The sequence below is a fragment of the Amblyomma mixtum genome, chromosome 3 (assembly GCF_055824585.1).
Source record: "Amblyomma mixtum isolate Tamu chromosome 3, ASM5582458v1, whole genome shotgun sequence".
In the NCBI taxonomy this organism is placed as follows: Eukaryota; Metazoa; Arthropoda; class Arachnida; order Ixodida; family Ixodidae; genus Amblyomma; species Amblyomma mixtum.
Window position 1 is genome coordinate 63,351,227 of NC_143014.1, and position 19,542 is coordinate 63,370,768.

Consider the following 19,542-nt stretch of genomic DNA (forward strand, 5'->3'; position numbering starts at 1 on the left):
CAAGAACTCCGCTATATCGAGTTATATATGCAAATACGATACGCCTCTGCAACACAAGACGGCAACAATTTTGCCAGGGTGTGATAAGATAGAAGCGGGACGTTATAGTGCCCCACTTGATTCGTGGCAGAGTCCAGAAGCGAGCACCAGAACAGAGAGGAACAGGGAGCAGCTCGCGCAACGCAAGCACCGGGAAACCGAGGTAAGTTGCGATTCGCAAAAAGAAAGCGGCGAAACACACTGCTTCCACCCTATTCATCATGCCTTGGCAGAGGACGAGCGGAGAGAGGGGGAGGGGGCTGCCTAAAGACGACGCCGCCGGGCGCTTTATTTGCCCGAAGACCGCGGCATGCAGGCAGAGCCGTGCTTCGGGAGGAAGGGCACCTGTGCGCCGAGCGGGCGCAAACAGCGCCGCACGTGCGAGCGACTCACCGGGGCTGCGGGACCGTGGCGAGAACTTAAGACTCGGGACGGGGCGAGAGGGGGCCGTGGCCTAGCGGCTGGCGCGCGCTGACGTCACGCGCGCCGCGCTCGTCGATTGGCGCAAAGTGCAGCGGCGCTGGCGCTCATAAATATGTGGGGCAAGCCGGCGGGGGCCGAGCTCTTTGGAGCGCAAGTCGTGTGTGGAGCGCGCCGCGAGCGGAGTCTTGTGAGCCCGAGCCGAGCGCGCGGCGCAAGTGTGGCCCTGTACGCGGGTGAAGCGGGCGAGGCCGCGGTGGCAGCGTGGCTCGGCGGCGCGCCCCCGGACCCTGCCTGCCTGTATTTCCAGGGTGGTGCGGCGGCGGCCACGCCGTCGCCGTCGGGCTCGTCGTTGAGCTCGTCGCTCGATGAAGACGCCATGGCTGCCGACGAGTACAGCTTCGACCTGGAGAACCTCGAGGAGGTCGTCAAGCAGGAGATGGGCGCCAAGTACGCGGCGCTCCAGCCCGAGCTGCAGCAGCTTGAGCACCTGCGCCGGCCGCTGGTCGGCAGCACGCCGGGCACTCCGCCGGACACGCCGCCCGGCTCGACCGCCTGCCCGGCGTCGCCCGAGTTCGGCGCCTGCATGCCGGACGACAGCATGATGTGGCTGTCTCAACCGCCGCCGCCGCCGGCGCCGCACCAGGCGCACGTGCGCTTCGGACACCAGGAGCCGCTGGACCTGCGGCCGCAGGGGGATCTCGAGTGGCTGCAACTTCGCCGCGACCTGGAGGGCCCGCGGCCCCCGATGCCCCCGCCGATGCCCATGCGGGACATCTTGGACGACGAACAGCTGATCTCGCTGTCTGTGCGCGAACTCAACAAGCGACTCCACGGGTTCCCCCGCGAAGAAGTGGTTCGCCTCAAGCAGAAGCGTCGGACGCTCAAGAACCGCGGCTACGCGCAGAACTGCCGGACCAAGCGCCTGGCGCAGAGGCACGAGCTGGAAAGCAGGAACCGCATCCTTCAGGCCGAGGCCAACCGTTTGCGTCAGGAGCTGGAACGCGCCTGCCAGGAGCGTGACTTCTACAAGCAGCAGCTGGGCGCCGCCGCGCGCGCCCGCGCCCAGCAGCCGCAGCCGCCGCCACAGCAGCTGCCGCCCCACGGACTCGGGCCCGGCTCGCCGGGCTTCCTCATGTGACTCGCCCGTCGCACAACCTGAGACTGTACGAAAGGCGCAATGCCGCGCCGACGACCACTGAGTGCCGTCGCCTGGCCTGATGCCCCAGCCGACGCGCACCCCCAACTGGACTGTACGAAAGGCGGCCCCGCCCGCTGACGACTCCCCCGCTTGCGCTTGCTTTGCTTGTCCCATGTCTTGCCCGCCGCCGCCGCTCAAGGCTCGCGTTCTAGAGGCGCCACGGGCCTCCAGGTGGACGCCGGCGAGTTTGCTATCAACAGGTACGAAAGGCCCCGCATGGCCGCATTTGCCCCTTGACCACCGAGCCGAACGCGTGCCAACTCGCGGGCAGGAGACGCCGCACCGGCGCTGGGTCGAGGCCGGAGTCGCTGCGGTGTCTCGTCCCCGCTGTCATGTCGTTGCTCCGCGGATTCGCTCCGTGCGTCCCCGCTGTCACTCGGGCCTTCTGCCGCTTGTGTTCCCAAGCATGCGCTCTCTCGCGGCCCTCCATTTATTTTCCCTTCTCGCTGGCGGCGGTTAGAGTAAATGCTAGTCGTGGTCAAAAATTTGTGATCGTGTCGCTGTCGTCGTGAGTGATTTTGTTACCAGTCTGGGTCGCCCGTGTTTCTTGAGGTACGCCAGTCATGTGAGTGCGATGCAGGCATTTGCTGATGCTGAAATAGCAGAGCTAGTGCAGTTCTATCGAGTATCATGCGCACTTCCTGCCTTTGCCTGCAGTGTCCAATACGAGAGGAAAGAAGGAGAAACATTCGTGTTTTCTAGTCTGTTGTTTGCGTACTTCATTGATATTCGAAGGAAAGGTTGTACTCTGAGTGCTCACCTAAAAGCCATGACAGTATATCTCGTCTCCAGTGCATGTGTACGATCCAGGGCCCCAGATTTCGCTTTGTAGCAAGTATATGGCTGCCATTCCTAATCTATATAGTTGCTAAAATTGTATGAATAACTCTGTCCTAACCTGTCATCAAAGAACACTCACGCGTACCATGTCTCGTCAATTCTCTTGACCACAAGATGGGAACACCGTAAATGGTATTACTTTTTTTACAAGTAACATTCTTTGCCGATACACCTCTCAAATGACCGTATGGGAACAAGGCGGACTGACAGCAGCTCTAAGCCGTGCTTGTGAGCGTAGAATGCCCGAAAAAGAACCTCGGTAGCGTGTCCGCATGGCATGACATTGTAAAATGCATAATGATCTCCTGTGTGATGTTTTGAGCATAGAAATGATAAATTTTAAAGATTACGGAAAGAGGCTATGCCGCAACAAATGTCCCTGCCTCGGCTCTAGTGACTTCGGCCTTTCTAGCGCAGCTTGGCCGCCATTGTGTCATGGCGCTGTAAGGTGAAGTCACGATAAGATTGAAGAACCTGTTGTTGCTGAGTGCGTTTTATGCACTAACGTTATGGAAGTCAGTGAAATCCTTTCCTTGAGCTTTTGTGCTGTCTGCAGAAATATTATTTCATGACTGTACTCGGAGACAAATAATCAATTGTGCGCCAGTTTGCTGGTTACGTGACCCCTGTTGCGGCTTTCGACTACAAGTTGTGTGCCCTCCTGGCGTGCATTGTTTGATTCAGGTCGTGCAAGCACGACGACATAGTTCCTTGAATCAGTGTGGACACTGCCTTAGTCAATGAAGCCGTGTTGAAGGCGTTCAGGTTCGTGCAATACTGTTATGACAAACAGTAATAACAGTGGGAGGCTGTCTGTGTACAGATCCAGCTAAACCTGCCCCCCCCCCCCCCCCCTTTGTTTCCGAAAGGAAGTACACAAACCCCACCGCTATATCACAGTGCAGTGTTCGCAAAGATGAGTTCACTAGTCTTGGTACAGACGCGACAGTCGAAGACCTTGATTCACGCATGTGGCCCCTAGGAGCTCCACTATTCACTCGGGAGATCGCCCCATCATGTTATGACGGGGCTTTCTCGCAGAGCCACTGGCCCCGCATGCGAATCAAACAAACAAAAAAGAAAGGCAGATGTGCGCAGACAGTTGTTCGAGTCAAGGAGTAGAAAAGAGCGATGTGCAATGTTTTGAAAAATACACATGATATTTCTTTTCTACGTTTATTTCTAAAGCAAATCAAAGAACTTGTTTTGGGGCGTAATTCCTAGTTTAAGGCCATCAGTTGTTTTCATGCGACAAGAAAAAAAAAGCACGCTGTTTTCTACTGTGATAAGTGAGACTGTATATTAATATGTGTGTGCAAAGAAAAAAGCGCATTATTTGTTTTTATTTCAAGTTGTGTTACGTCCAACAAATTTCAACGCTGTTACACGAACATGTGCATGTATGTAATTGTATAAAAATCCCACTCGCATAAATAAGCTCGTGTAAATATTCCCAAATGTACGCGCAACCACTGTGTCTCACCGGGGAAGCAGGAGTACGTGATGCGTCCGCCACCTGTCGTGGCGGCGCTGTCGTCGCACGGAACGATAGCCGCATCGCCAGCGCACGGTCCACTGCGTCCCTGCTTCACCGGTGCGGGCACACCCCAAGTTCCACCCCTTCTATCATAGGAGAGCGTGTAATATTATTCTTACTATTCTGCTGTCTTCTGCTCCTGCGAGATTCAGGTCAGCTTAATCGAGGCAAATTGTGCGTATTTTCAGTTCGCTTTTAAGCGCTTGTACATACCTGCTTCCTGGGTGGTGCGTTTTAACCGAGCGGAAAGCAATTTTAAACCTTGTCAGCTTTTCGTGGAAGGTGTGCGTGTGCGCTGTAATAAGAACATTTACGTTGCCGACACCATTTTCCAGGAGACGATTGTCACGGTGTAAAAATATAAAATCAAGCAATAAAAGGAAACATGAATGCCAACAAAAAGTGATTCCCCCTTTTTTTCCGCCATTTTGGCGGGCACTATGTGCGGCGGAGAAGGTAAATCGATTGCGACGCGACAAGCTCTTCTTCCCAGCACCTCGTTGAAGACAACCTCTCTCTCAGTACCATTTCTTGCACTTGAACAGGTGAAACTTTCCGGGATCGTGTTGTGTAGTAATTCCCACCCTCCTCTCAATTCATTGTCACTCTTTTTTTACCACTGGTCAGCCGTGCCTTCGTTGCCAGCACCGAGGAAAGACTTGCTATCCAGATATCAGCCTTAACGTCATAGGTGGCGCCTATAAATAATAACGAAGCAAAGGAATGGACCAGAAAAAAATCTTTTTCGAAATGTGCATCACCGGCCGCATTTGCGACGGTTTCTTATTGGATTAATTTTCCCCATTTAGGCACTGGAGCCAGCAAATGGCATTTATTTCCAGCAGTCGGCTCCGACGCCACAGGCAGCAACTGCCAATCATAGATGAGCAAAATAATTAATAAGGAAAAGAATCGTTGCAGAATACGCAGCCATACTTTCTTCAAGAGTGCTAACATATATATAAATCAATATATGCACTTATGAAAGGCGCAGATCACAAATGCGCTTTTTTTTTCGGATAGTGCCTCTGGGAGCTTTAGCAGGTGGCAGTGTCGCCTTCGATATGCTTGAAAATATTGTAGCTTTTTTTTATTTGAAAAGCTGAACTTCTAAATACTATGGGAGTGTTCGTTTCATAGATCACCGTGTTAAGTGTTAAAGTAATCTAGATGTTATCCACGCAGAAGACGTTAGTTTCCTCGTTGGCTTAATGCCTGGGAAACGTGAACACGACACGACCAGCTCTGCAGAGGGCATGTGGAGTTTGCCAACCTGCCCTCAGAGAAAAATTCTTTGTGAACCGGAAAAGGAACGCATTATGCTTACTGTGTAGAGGAAGAACTAGCAAAGTCATCTTTTAGTGCATGCTGTTATAAACTTGGGAAGCAGCGACAGAGGCGGAGTGGGTGAAGAAACAGGTATAACTAAGCACAGGTTAGTAATGTTGTACATTACTTATATAGTGACATAAAATTTCCGGCATGGTTGTAATTACAGTGCACAGATCGAAATTATTTCCCCAGTATCTCAGCTTATAAACTGAAATGCTTTTTTTTCGATAATGATTGACTCACACGCAGAATTGATCATAAAGCAAATGTGCGCCACTAATCTTGCCTTCGACAACACTTCTCTAGAACACAAATCTGAGGTGGTCTTTTTTTTATACATCACCGAAAATCTAGCTGGCAGTGTTGCCCCTGAGGCATACATCTTCACTTTTCGATGGGCAAGGCGTCCATCGCAGTAAGTGACCTTTCTTCCCTCTGTGAATGTCCAGCTTCATTTGTTCGCAGGCGCCTGCGTCGAGAAGAAAGTGTATAATCTTAACCCTAACCTTACATTATCTTGGCTTTAACCCCACTCCGTGCTTAAATACATAATTAGTGCAATGATGTTAATATCTCCACATTGAGAGATGCCCAGGATGGCAGTAAGGTTTCATCGACAAAAATCAGCATTCATTTTAAGGGAGACATACGTCTTCTAAAGTAACTCGTACAACTTTGTCCTGCAGCTCTCTGTCCTATTTTAACCGCACTTTTTATTTTGCTTGTTAGAAAGTTGCGGAAGAAACAGCCATTGGCGCGGCGAATGCAAATACCCAAGGAATGGCGTCATACGTGTAAATGCTGATGAAGAATTTTCCTGCCAGCCCTTGCTTTACTCATGGCGCGTTTGACAGATGAGAAGCTCCATGGCGCCTACACAGATCGTAGACAAAAACGAAAGAAAACTTATCAATGGATGCAAGCAAATATTAGCTCGTCATTCATAGAAATAACACATTTACACGAAACTTATTGGCTGAAAATACCACTGTTTAACCAATGCAATAGCTTTACACTCGAAACGAACCCCAAAGTTTGCTTGCGTTTTTATTGCTGAGAAAAACAGCTACATAGACTGATGAGATGCAATCCTCGTCGCTATTCGAAACGACTCTGTTTCGTAATTTGATCCTAACGAACGCTTTCAACGACAGTGTTGTGCAGAGTAGTTCCCCTAAACCCCCCCTTCCCCCCCCCCCCCCCCCACACGCACCCAAATACGTACAAAAAAGAACATTATATTGAATTAAGACTGCAGCAATATTTCGAGCTGCGCAAGCTGCAGAAACCGGTTTCACTGGAAAACAACACCTCTTATTTTATGCATAGCCAAGTCAATGACATGAACACCACTGATGAAAACTGCTATCTGAGAAGTCTGCTTACGGCAGTGATAGAGCAAGCGCGTGTAAGTTAAAATAGTGAGAGCTGTTGCCTAAAGGGGAAATAGTTCTGCTGCCTTGCCAACAAGTGAATGTTACAATGTCACCCATCCAGCTGCGGCAGCAAACGTTATAGACATGTTCGGTGGATTACTGTGATAAGCACAACTGGTGAAATAGGCGGTATAGGGTTGATACTGTGAGCTATACTGAAAAACTATTGTTAGCCATAGGAAAACGGTAGTTATTAAGCTAAACCGCTTGAAAAAAAAGTTTTTTGCCCACTGATCAAATAGCTGTAATAGTTTTACAAAGTAGTCGTCCCTGTTCTAGTGAACGAGTCCGCGCACAAGGTAAGCGGCGAGATCGACGAAAGAACAAGCGTTCACGGCTCTTTCAGTGATGTGATGTCAATTTACTTTGGAGATCAGTGCTGCCAGAGATGGTAGAATCAGAGGCCGTGATATAAGGTTCTTTTCGACAGTGCTAAAATAAATGTGGCATATCAGCTCATTCGGTTAAAACTTTAGGGACTCTAGCAGGTAATCGTATTTCGACAAATGATTTTTAACGCTTGCATGTCCACAAAGCAACCGACCGTAAACATATGATCACGCTGCCGTATACTTGACTTACGGCCTGTGTATAAAGTATTTTCTGCCGATCATATCAGGATACTGCGTCTGCAGCTAGATAACATTGATATTTAAAAGAAACGGAAAGATGACAGGGCTCTGTGGCAGAATTAAAAACATTGATAAAAAGAAGTGCCTGATGTAGTCCGAATTGAGGAAGTAGTACAAGATGGATCGCAAACTACTTGCAGAGCTACAGGTTTTTACTGTTGCGGGCGCAGTTACATAGAGAGAGATAAACAGAAAAATAAACGAACTAAAGGAAGAGACTCTCACGCAAATTGATAGCGAAAATTGCAGCATATTCCTTTTCACTGTCGTCAAATTGGTCGTAATGCAGCCTGTTCAAAAATACCCCCCCCCCCCCCCCTTCCGCCCGTATTTTTTAAAACTAAAAATTTCTATTTCATTTTTAGAACTGATGTTTTGATAAAGAATGTTGAATGCCAGTTTTTTGTGGTGTTGGACAGGGTGTCTTCGGTGAAGACCATAGCACACCATCTTACGAAATGGACAGAGTGGTTTTTCAGACACAGAGTACCGATCATTATGGGAGGCTCCTTGTGAGCACGACACGCATTTTACGGTTTACACACGTCCGAAAACTGAGCCATACCCGCCCTAAGGATCACTTTTTCAAGGCACCTCTTAATTTGCGCACAAACCGTAATTGCTCGCTAAGTAAGAACCAAGTGTCTAAATATAGCTATGGCGGAGTAAAAAATTACGACATAATCTTAGTTCTAATCTTTATCACAAGCAAACATTTGTACACAGAGAGTTCGTGGAAACAAGATATATTTACTATTTAAAACGTGGAGGAGCTTCAGTCACTCGCACTCATGCAGTGCAGTAAGTGAACTTGCCAGAAGTAGTGTGTAATAAAAAGGGAAACACTAAATTTGGGGACTAAACAAGCCATATTCATGCATTTCCGTATTCATTAGAAGGAAATTATACAGAACAATACACCTGACAATTACTGTTGCCAAAAAAATCGCGGGGAATTTCTAGACAATAAAAATGCAGTTACTTCAAGCGATTGAAACGCTGTCAGCCTCCTGCGAAAGACGGCTAGGTAAATGTGCACATATACAATCTAATGGGCTAAAAAATCGCGCAATTGAAATGATTGGTAAAGTGGACTGTAAACTTTTGCAACAGATGCTACATCCTTAAAGGAAGTGTAATAAATATAATTCTATTTTAGTAAGTGTTTGCGACACTCTTCCCTGCTATTCAGTCATACTTGTTCCACTACATGGCTGCGATTAAGTAAGAAGTAGTCACCAACTCAGTTCGAGTCTAAAAAATTTAGGATATGTCTTTTGCTGTGAAGGATTGCCCTAGCACATTTCCCGTTACAACCTTTAGTTTTTACTGGCTCAAGAGAATTTGTGCCAGCTTTACGTGCACGAATGTAAGGCGATGTTCTAAAAAAAGTGTAATTTTATCAAATTTTTATTATAGACCCCTTTAATAAAAATTGAGTTCTCTGTCGCTTCAGCTTGTTTTTGTTGTAGCTGCATCATTTCCTAAAAACAACAACATCAGATTCGTCCGCTAGAAGCGCGCTCATCAGGGTGGACCTTTCCACTTATTTTGTCGACAGTCTGTAGCGAGTACTTGAAAAAAAAAAAAGTATGTGCAGTACCTGCGCATAGCGGTTCATTTCAGCGTTTTCGAGACGCGAGAAGGCTCTCTGACGAAGTAAAGTGTGTCAGGTGTGTCGTTCCCAAAGCGTAGGCAATGAGAAAGCGTATCTGCATGGCAACGGCGCCTTGCGAATGTCCAGATGTACGGTAGTCAAAAGTGTCGTATTGATTTCATATCTGCGCTTCAGTGAAATCGAGTAACACAGAAAAACTGGAGCCTGCAGAACTATTTACTAATAGATGTCGGTCCCAACAAGGTGATTTTCAAGCCACCCAGTGGAAGAATAAACCGAGAAAAGCACTTTGTCCTGAAACCTATCTCGATGGGATTTATGAGAAAAAAAAAAAAAAACTCTTCGTCTGCATACCTGCGAAAGTATTCTGTGGCTCTCTACTATCTTTTGTCTTCCGTTTCAGCAAATGAATACGAACAGATAAATAAAATTAGATAAACAAATGAACAAGCAAAATTTAGGTTTCTGAATACTAGTTCCCATGGGCTTAATTTGGAGATATACACAAACTGAACCCGTTTCTCTGACGCCGAGTTTCCGCAATCGAGTCGAAAAATTACTGAAAGCCGGATGCCGCTCTATTTACTGGCGACACGCCATGGCATCGAATCATATTTATGTTGATATGTACGCACAGAGAGTCGAAATAATCACATGATGTTTCATCGATGCTACGAGTTTGGCCGGTTCCCGTTGTGAAAAGTTGTCCTCAGGGCTCAGCACATGAAGTAAGACTGCACTGCAAGTAATCTTCCCTACGTTCACTGTGAGTAACGCAGCCTAAAACGAGCTTCCATCCCATTAGGTACTTTGTTTGTACTGCGAGCTTTGGAAACTCCTTATGACCCAACATACCTCGTTCGAATTCGCTTGTGTTCCCAGACCAGAACATGCACGTAGCCTTCCAGTGCAGTGGACGCTCTAATAATGACACCATCCGAGCGTAAGCCTACCACTGCGCACGTCTATACTCCTCTACGATTAATTTCTTTTCAGAACTCTGAATCTATACAGACCGAAAGCAAACGTCAGACGCTATAATCAATCTCTTTTTTACCGAACTTTCTGCCTTTCTTCCCATCATTAACTGCTGCGCCTCTTCTCATAGATAGATTGCAATGGAAATTGCTGTTTCGTTGCTGTCCAAGCCGCGCGGCAATTCTTCGAAACGCTCTTGCGCTTAGATCGGTAACCCTTGTATCCTGCATCCGTGTCTGTAAAAGACGCACACCTTAAGACTCATTCCATCAACAAAGTAGAGGGCGTTCCTCTTCCATCAACTTTCCTCGAACAACTTGCACAGCCCACGTGCGTGCACTGTCACAAGAAGGCTGGTAATATTCCATACACTCTTCGACTTCACTGGTGCACCGATAATGCGAAGTACTCTCACCATAAACACCCAACCCTTGCAGTATTTGAAATAACTGTGCCACATGCGGTATTTTGTTGCACTTTCTTTATCGTTTTATTACAAAGAAAAGAAAGTTTTTGAACTTTTCAAACGCTATAGTTACCGTTCAATGCACTGGGACTGCAATTTGGTATATGCGTCGCAAGCAGCTCTTGCCTTTAACCGCGGTTTGCATGAAGAAAAGGCAGCGTTATTGTTCACCGCCAGTCGAATGACGGCATTCCACGTTGGAAAGCACTGACAAGGGATTCTCAGACACATAGAGAAAAAGTGGGGCTGAAGGAAGCGGGCATTCCAAAGTGGCCCGAATTTACTTGCACCGCGGCTACATGTTAGCCGCTAAGATAGTCTTGAATACGCTGGATGTTCAACGCATCTGATACGAATGAAAGAGTTTTTTTGTTTTAAAAAAAAACCTTTAACTCTCCCCCCAGTCTAAATTTAAGGCTATAGGCTTCTCGGTCCATCGATTTTTCAAGTTCTTCTTCCAGCTAAAAAAAAAAAGAAATATTGTCAGCGACAGCGAAATGCACATTTACGGCGGCGCTGACGTCCTTGTTAGGCGGAAATTTTCTCCCTCCATACCAGATTTTCTAATTGGCAAAAAAAAAAAAAAGAACGCAGTCAGACGAACCCAAACCCGAAGAACAGAGGGTGGAGTGGAAAGGGGGAGGGGGAGCTATTTCGTGCTTGTGACAGTCGATTTGCGGGACGTGCATTGTATCAGTGAACAAGCACTTTCTTGTGCGCCAGTTCAGCTCATCTTTTCTTTAAATAATTATTTCATATAGTCTCAGTACATTCTATAGTGTGCTGCTATTATTTATTGCCTACTGTTATTGCTGTTATTTATTATTATTTATTGTCAAAGTAGTCGGGATCGTTATTTGGCTGTCCCCAAAAAACAGGTACCGTCACATTTACAGCGCAGAAAATTGTCTCTGCCTTTTGAGCGTTTTAAGCAACTGCTGTTGTGATTCCGAGGCGTAGGTAATCTGTCGTTTCGTCCACGGTCACGAATAAAGTGAGGAAGTCCTACATGACCGAAGCAATTAATAGTCAACGAAACAAAGGAGCACAGGGGAAGTTTCTGTTTTCCTTTTAATTTGTTCTGTTGATAAATGAGAAATTAATGGGGTAATTATTTAAAGATAATTGATTATAGAGCAGAAGAAAAAACAACATGTCGCACGTGGGATCCGAACCCACGACCTCCGAATTTCGCTTCCGGTGCTTTAGAGGTTTTCGAATAAGCATCAAGAAACAGTGCATGACACTGTCTTTTCATGTGCACTTTTGTTCGACATTTAACAGTTACTGCACTCATCATGCCCACCACTTTTTCGTGCGCAGGATTCTGGCCATTCTTTCGTTTTATGTGCCTATTAGTGAGCATTTGATGCACAGTTGTACTCGTCTTATGTACCATATAGGCTTAACTTCGAGCAGGATGGAAAATTAAAAAAAGAAAGGCGGGTGATACAATCACTGTACGGCTGTTATCTACAACAGGAGGCCAAATGGACACTTGGCCAGTATATGCGAGCTCAAAGACAAATGATAAGGAAAAGAATCGTGGTTGGAGTTATCTGTGCTTCTTTGAAAGTCTCCTGCCACAGGGACCTCTTTTGTACTTTCATGGCTCAGCACTCGCAGTTATATCTTGCCAAGTAGTGCATTACTTCGTTCTTAAAAAGTCACAATTAAGGATTCATACAGGCGGCAATATTCAACTTCATTCTTTTGCAGGTCACTGCTCGCATGTTTACTGCCCTAGAATGGCTTAGTAGTCTGGCTGAAATATACGCGTTATAAAAGCGCATGTAAGTCTTCATGCTGAATTTTCGCCATTTTATTGTCAGGCGCCTATTTGCAGGCGCTGTGGACACTCACCCTTTGTCAAAAGTTTCTAGCCCAGGGGGTTTCCTGCTTAGTCGCACCATGTGGCTTGTAATACATCCTTAGTAATGAAAATCCCCGGAATGTAAGATTTTTCTAATTCTACAGAAGCCCCACAACAGGGCTTAGATGCTAACCCCCTGGGCTCGTAAACATTTGAGAAAGGCTAACATGTACACGTAATCTGGAAGCTTATATTATGATGTATCCGAATCGCACACACACACAAAAAATGAGCAGGTTTTGGGCACTGAAAGGCGACAGCAAAGGAGAGAGCAAGTGAGTTATGACCTGCATTGCGTCGACAAATATTAATAACATTCGAAGACTGCTAAGACCTAAATCGGCGCAGAAGAAAATAAAGCTGTTCTGATTATACTTATGCAATATACCTGAGCATTGCTCGAAAAAAGAGTACTCTTAGATAAAATTGCTAATCGCGTGCACCATTTTTTAGACCGTGATATAGTCTGTAGGCCTCTGAACTTAAACTTACATTGCAGCAAACCTTTCATCTACGGGAAGCTTGCTAATTTCGTCAACGATTTGCCGCACTTTCATACAAATTGGGATGTGACCGTTATACGCAAGGCCTCCACGAAGGCACGAAGGATCAAAAGGAAGGAAGGAACAAATGTAAGTAACCTATATTTGCGCAAAGCTGTTTGTCTCAGTTACTGTGCACTATGCACGGGAAACCTTAAAAACAAAAACAAACAAAATTTAGAACGCAAAAATCCTAGTCAATGCATCAACAAGGTGTTTTGCTATAATTAAGGGAGAAACATACACACAAAAGCATCTTTAATTTATACTTTAGAACTCAAACTCCCATTGAGTAAATTAAAAGCGCACAACATACAGTAAAGATTCCCAGTTACAATTAGTAAGCGGTCGGATTGGTACGAACAACAGATGAAGTGGTCGTGTAAAGTGAGCTGGAAGCATGTAACTTATTGCTTTCCTATGCAACTAATGCATATACGCGAAAACTCCACGTTCCTCGAGTCAGTTCACGGTATCACACTGACTCAATTTCGGTAGAGATGACCTTCAGCAGCACGGTACGATTAGTGGAAGCGAACCTGGTTGTAGAGTTCAGATGCACGTTAAGAGTTACGACTGTCAAAACTTACTCGACGTGGCGTCCAGGCAGTGTGCTCCAGCGACCTGAGCGACACGGCTGCGACTCATCATACGGCGGGCCACTCACTCTCCAATGACAACTGCTCTGCACACTGTAGCAACATTAGACCCGTGTTTCTCAGAATGCTGCCGAGAGCTGCTCATTTAGCTTTGCCGTCTGGATAGTTTCACGGAAACATTACCGATGTTACGCAATAGATAGCCATTTTAGGAAAACGCTTCTTGCCACGGGCAGTGGCCCTGCGCCGTCGATCGATTGCTCTTTCGCCTCTTTCGCGACCGACGAAAGGTTTTGATGCCGCTGCGCGTTCCTGGAGAACGCTATAGAGGACTCCTTTCTGACCCCACCGCAGCACCTTATATATCCAATATACACAGGCAGATTTTAGAGTTGGTAGTTCTTAAAATCATTTACTTGCCGGCTTGTGTGTCTCCCTGCCTGCTGGGAAATTATCTGCTGACTTACCTGGCCGAGAATAGCCTCTACAGAATGTAACTTTTGCATTTCAACTGCATTACTATGTGCTTGAAGAAATGAGAAATGATCGAGATACCAAAAAATTCGTTTAGCAGTTTGATCGACAGTCTTACCTTCTGAGCTTCTGAACATTTGCCACATGTATGAAAGGAATTTAACTTTAGCTGTCTCTGGCCTACGAGAGTGCTGTTTTCAAACTCGATATTCTGGCCTTTTAGGGAACAAGTTGAACATTAACGAGATGCTATCTTTAGGTAGAGGAATATTATTAAGAAAACAAGTACGTGATTCGATCTCTTGCCGTGTAAGTTTTAAAAAATCGCTGCAAAGTAAACAATAAAAACACGCACCAAGCACGTGCACGTGCGCATAACTTGCACTGCCATGACTCACAAGCAAGCGAGACACCAATATGGGCTCAAAGAGCCAACTTTGACTGGCTTGCGGTTCCAACAATGGTTCGTAGTATGAGAAGGATCCGCACGGTGCATTGATAAAAATTAACAGGATCAGACTCTACCATACATGTTAACGCAAGGATTTACCAACCAGCGGCCTACTCATCCCTTCCTTAAATGCAATTTTAACTCGACTATTTTTATGTTTGTTGCGTTGTAGAGGATGCAAGCTTCTATATAAGGAGCTTAGTCTTGCGGGGAATTTCTGGGGCAGTTTTTGTATTCCTTGTCAGTGACTCGTACCAGTTTGAATATATTACGGGCCCAATCAAGTAAATTCTGTTTTAGTTCATTGAAGTAAGTAGCTTTAAATGACACAGCTCTACAACTGTATAAGAGAGCGCTGTGATGGTTTGGCGCACGAATGCTTCGAAATTGCGATAACCAAAAAGAAAGACGCCAGCGAATCACGAATCCTACCTTTCTAGACGAAGTTTGCTGAGCTCGGCTTCGGTTTCCGCACGTCCTGGGCTACTGGCGCTGATTACAGCGTACTGAAAGTAGGACAGGAACTTAGACTTCACTTCCTTTTATAGTTCCTTTATTACACCAAATGAAAGGCCTCCGGTCCTTCAAGCATCAGGGGCTTGTGTGAATGCCCAACAAGGGCCCTTAAGTGGCAGAAGTCTTCATAGGACTTCCCCTCGGAGGCGGCTGCCTAATCCGTCTTGATCGTCCACCAACTATGTGTGCCTGACATCACAATGCGGTTGTGAAGAGGCTCAAATTTCATCGGACAACAAAATCGGCGCCGCACGAAGCGGAAGCGCTCCAGTGGCTACAGCACAGGTAAGGAACACCTTGCACATTATCAGCGAGCAATTTTGTGCACACGGCGAATACAACGATGATGAACAGGTCGCGATGGAACCTGCAATGCAATGCAAGAACTTCACACCAGAAATAAGTCTCTGTCATCCATGCTGACCAGGTTATGGTAAAGAAGCATGTGTTGCACACATTCTGGTAAAGTATGCTATGGTATGTGGGGTGTATAGCCCCGAAGCTGCCCATGGACAGAGGCACCGCAGTGCAGTGCTGCGGATGAATTTAGACCACCTGCGGTACTTTAACCTGCACTGGCATGGCACAGCACACGGGCATGCTTGCATTTCGCCGCCATTAACATGTGGTCGCCGCAGCCGGGTTTCGAACTAGCGTGTTTGGGCTCAGCGGCAGAGCGCGCTAATCACTGAGCCAACGCGGCGGGTAATAGCAAACAGCCGTTGTTGTTCGCCTCTGTAGAAATGGGACAAACCCAGGGCGGGTATGTGTGTGTCGTCCCTCTCTTGTCCCATTTCTACCCGCTGTTTTCTTTCCTGTTGACGATTCACCAACTAATCCAAACCCAGATTGTTATTAGGCACGTGCTAGTTATAAAGAGACCAACAACGATAACGCTACCGGTTATGAAACAATGTTGAATCCGGAACAAGCTTTTTCAGTCCTGAACGGTGAAGTCGGACCAGCAGCATGGGACATCTTTCTCTTCTCTTTGGCGTAGAATACTACCGGCTCGGCGGTGGCTTGCGGCGCACAGTTTTTGCCAAAAATAACCAAGCTGGCCTTATCACTTGTCATGCCGTCCGACTTTTTATAATTCAGAGGAGGATAGCGATGGTGCTGGCCACGTCAAGCAGGTTTTCCTCGCAGCGGATGAGTGGTGCAGACAGCAAAGTGACTCCACCGCCAGCGCGCATTTCCTGCGGTCATGACAGCCTGGTTCCTTATGGCAAAAATGGTACGGATTTCTTGTTCTCTTCACACTTGCTTCTAAAGCAATTAATTTCCCCAATTTATTGGTTTCACAGCAGCGAAGTTAAAATGAAATGAAAACACTATCGCGCACATCGTTAGCTTCAGCTGCGGCAGGATACACCTGCGCATACGAAATGAATGCATGAAAATACATCTTTCAGGCATGGACAATAAAGCCGCGTATGCGCAGACATGAAAGCATAAAAAGGGAGGAAGCAATGCACGGATGTGCTGAGTGAAACAGATAATTAAATGACCAAAAGTTTTAGCCTCTAAGAAATGATAGAGTGAAAATTTAACTTGCTCTCCGCATTTTTCTTTAAATGGAACGATTTTCTTCATATCTGTTACTAAACGGTGTATTCTTCCCTATGGTGTTTGCTCTGAACATACAGCAACCATGCCTGTGAGTTGCTTTACCGGTTCGTTCTTCTGTCGACAAAGAGAAAATTAATATAGAAATTCACTCGAATTAAGGCCTAATAAAGGCATAGATGAACTAATTCTGGACATGTATTTTGTAGCGATTATTTTCCCGATGAATTTTTTTTGTGTCTACTTGCCATTAGGCTTTGATACGATTAACGGCACCATACATTCCTTGCAAGCTATTGGCCTTGACTACACACGTGAAGCGGTCATTCGGGCAGGGCAAAAGAAGAGAATTCTGAAAAGAACCGTGGCCGTACAGAGCTCCAGGTGCTTCAGTTCACTGTAGCCTCTCTCCTACTGCAGCAGACGGAGGCTCCGCTTATTTCTTTTATTTTTCGTGAATAGATTTGTTTAGTACAGATACCCCCTTTCTTCTGGTCTTACCACGTGAGGTTTTCAACAACTGTATTTCAGTGCAGACCGTCCAGTGTGCAGAAGTCCTGGTGTTCCGTGGCAGAGCCATTCCTGCAGAAAGGTAAGAAGGTGCGCATTGAACCATACTGCTTTCTTTCGTTTTTTTTTTTTTTATTCAGCGCTGAAATGAACCCAGCGTACCTTGTACTTCAAGCCATACAAGGCAGTATGATATCTTGCACCTCTCTGATCTTCAAGAGAATTCATGCTTTCTTTCGCGCTCGGAACTTATCAGAAACAAGTTTAACAAATTTTGCACAGAAGCACAAAAGCTTGATAACCTGTACTCCAATAATTACAGTCATAGGCTGCATTGTCGGTACAGCGCTTGTTACCGTCGACGCCGGGTGCCGCCTTCGTGGCAGGCAAAACGATTTTGAGTGAGCAGTCTTTGAGGGCGCGTATGAGAGAAGAAAAGGTATGGTTTCGTTTTATGGGGGTTTAACGTCCCAAAGGGACTCGGGCTATGGGAGACGCCGTAGTGAAGGGCTCCGGAGATTTTCGACCACTTGGGGTTCTTTAACGTGCACTCACATCGCCAGAACACGAGCCTCTCGCATTTTGCCTCCATCGAAACGCGGCTGCCGCGGCCGCGATCGAACCCGCGTCTTTGGGGTCAGCAGCCGAGCACCATAACCACTGAGCCACTGGGGTGGCTTAAGAAGAATACTAGGCTGGAGGTAGCATATCTTTGGGAACTACTCATTTTTGTAATACACAGACAAATGGTGGCTGGAAATGAAGTTTTATAGGAACCGACAACACATTTTGAAGGACTCAACTATTTTCGCCTCAACGGAAATAGGACTCAACCTTTTTTGGCGCAATGGAAATGCTAATATCCAAAGCGCCTGATTCCACAAGAAGGTTGCTTGAGAAGAAATTTCGGTTTGGCATACACACTTGTGCTCATGTATCCCGGTGTTGGAAGCAATGATAACTGAACGCAATAGCGATAGAACTCTGGGAGAATTGAACCAGCGGAAACACATGCGGCCGTCAAGGAAATAACCATATTGTAGTCTTGGCCTACACATTTAGGACTGCTGGCTTACTTCTATGCTAATTATGCACGCTTGTGCGCTCTTTTTTGTATGCTTGGATACAAGAGCGCTTCTTTCTACAAGAGCGAACTTTCTGCTTTAGAAGACACTCCGAAGACAGCGTAAACGAAAATAAAATTCAAGGAAACACTTTTTTTAGAGGCAAACGACGATAATTTAACAACAGATAGCTTATATACACCTACATGAGGTCGTTTTGCGGGACACGCCGAAAGTGTCAAAGTTTGACCGCACAACATCGCTGCATATCGATTCACGCAACTGTCAGGGTCATTTTAAAATTAAAATTTTTCTTTTGAATCTTTCATGCTACTGCAGATTTTATCAATATAGACTATGCGACCGGACCGGACTTTGCGACAGTGTCAGTGCAGCGCATACGACGAGGACGAGAATAGACACAGACACAACGCTGTATGCGGTGCACCGGTAATGTCTAACCAACATGCCCAAACGTCTGTCTACCTTGTTTGCGTCACTGAAATTGTTATTTGTCTATCAACACAAGGTATGGCTTTTTCACTTTAACCGTGATCGCTGAACACACTTTTGTCAGTTGCCGGTTCCTTTAACAGGATGAAAAGGATGAATAGTGTTCTATTAAAAAAATTACGGCCTGTCTTTCTCTGCCTTTCGAAAGTTAGAAGCTATGGCGCATTACGGATGTTCGAGCATGCTTTGTCACCTCGCACTTGCTGCGTAACATAAACCTCTTTCATTTCAGAAACGGGCGGAGGTATGGGGCTGCAAACGATAGTTTGTTTCAAGAGCAGTTTCTGAAACAAAGTTTCTGCTCAACTACAGAACCAAAGAATTTTTTTTAAGGGGGGGGGGGGGGCAATTTATGACTTTTACCACTCGACTACACGCGCGGCCTATTGTGCTTCATAGGTCAATACGTTGCTAGAATAAAAAAGGGTGAACGAACGCGCATACACACACCCTATATTTCCCATAGTGGACGGCAATACGTGGCTTCAGAGTGTATTGCAAAGCTTTGCGTGCAGTGATCTCGCACCTTATGAAAGTTCCGAGCGCTCTGCTGAGAAGCGCCATTCTCCATAGTTTTGACAGCTAACGACAGTCCAACCAAAATTAGCGCAGCCCCGAGACCGTGCCGTGCTGCCGCTCGCGTCGGGGGTCTTTGATGAGGCACTCCGGAGGCAGCAAATGTGCGTTGAGCAATGATCATCAGAGCCACGCGCGGTGCTCCCAATTATTGCACCCGCCTCAAATTCCAGCCATCTGGTCGAGTAACGAGGCTCAGTGAAATATCCACAGCGGGCGTCCGGGGACTGTTTCTTTTTCTCGGAAGAAAAAGGTTTCCGAAAGGCCGCCGATAAGGGCACGAGTGTTGATGCCCGTTTCTGCTACTCAGGTTGCCGCCGCCGGCGGCGGAAAGAGGGGGAGAGGGGGGGAGGTGG

General features: G+C 46.5%; 1 protein-coding gene and 1 long non-coding RNA gene across 2 annotated transcripts; both read left to right on the top strand.

The window, feature by feature from the left end:
• The first annotated feature begins 131 nt into the window (after nt 1-131).
• LOC149350424 (uncharacterized) lies at nt 132-16,518 on the top strand. Its single transcript, XR_016290368.1, has 3 exons — nt 132-202; nt 12,872-13,004; nt 14,987-16,518. It is a non-coding gene; the product is annotated as an uncharacterized LOC149350424 (long non-coding RNA).
• Nucleotides 138-4,458, top strand: LOC149350425 (uncharacterized). Its single transcript, XM_089579443.1, has one exon. The coding sequence runs from the start codon at nt 575-577 to the stop codon at nt 1,598-1,600; it is 1,026 nt and encodes a 341-aa protein (XP_089435569.1). The 5' UTR covers nt 138-574; the 3' UTR covers nt 1,601-4,458.
• Nucleotides 16,519-19,542: the final 3,024 nt, after the last annotated feature.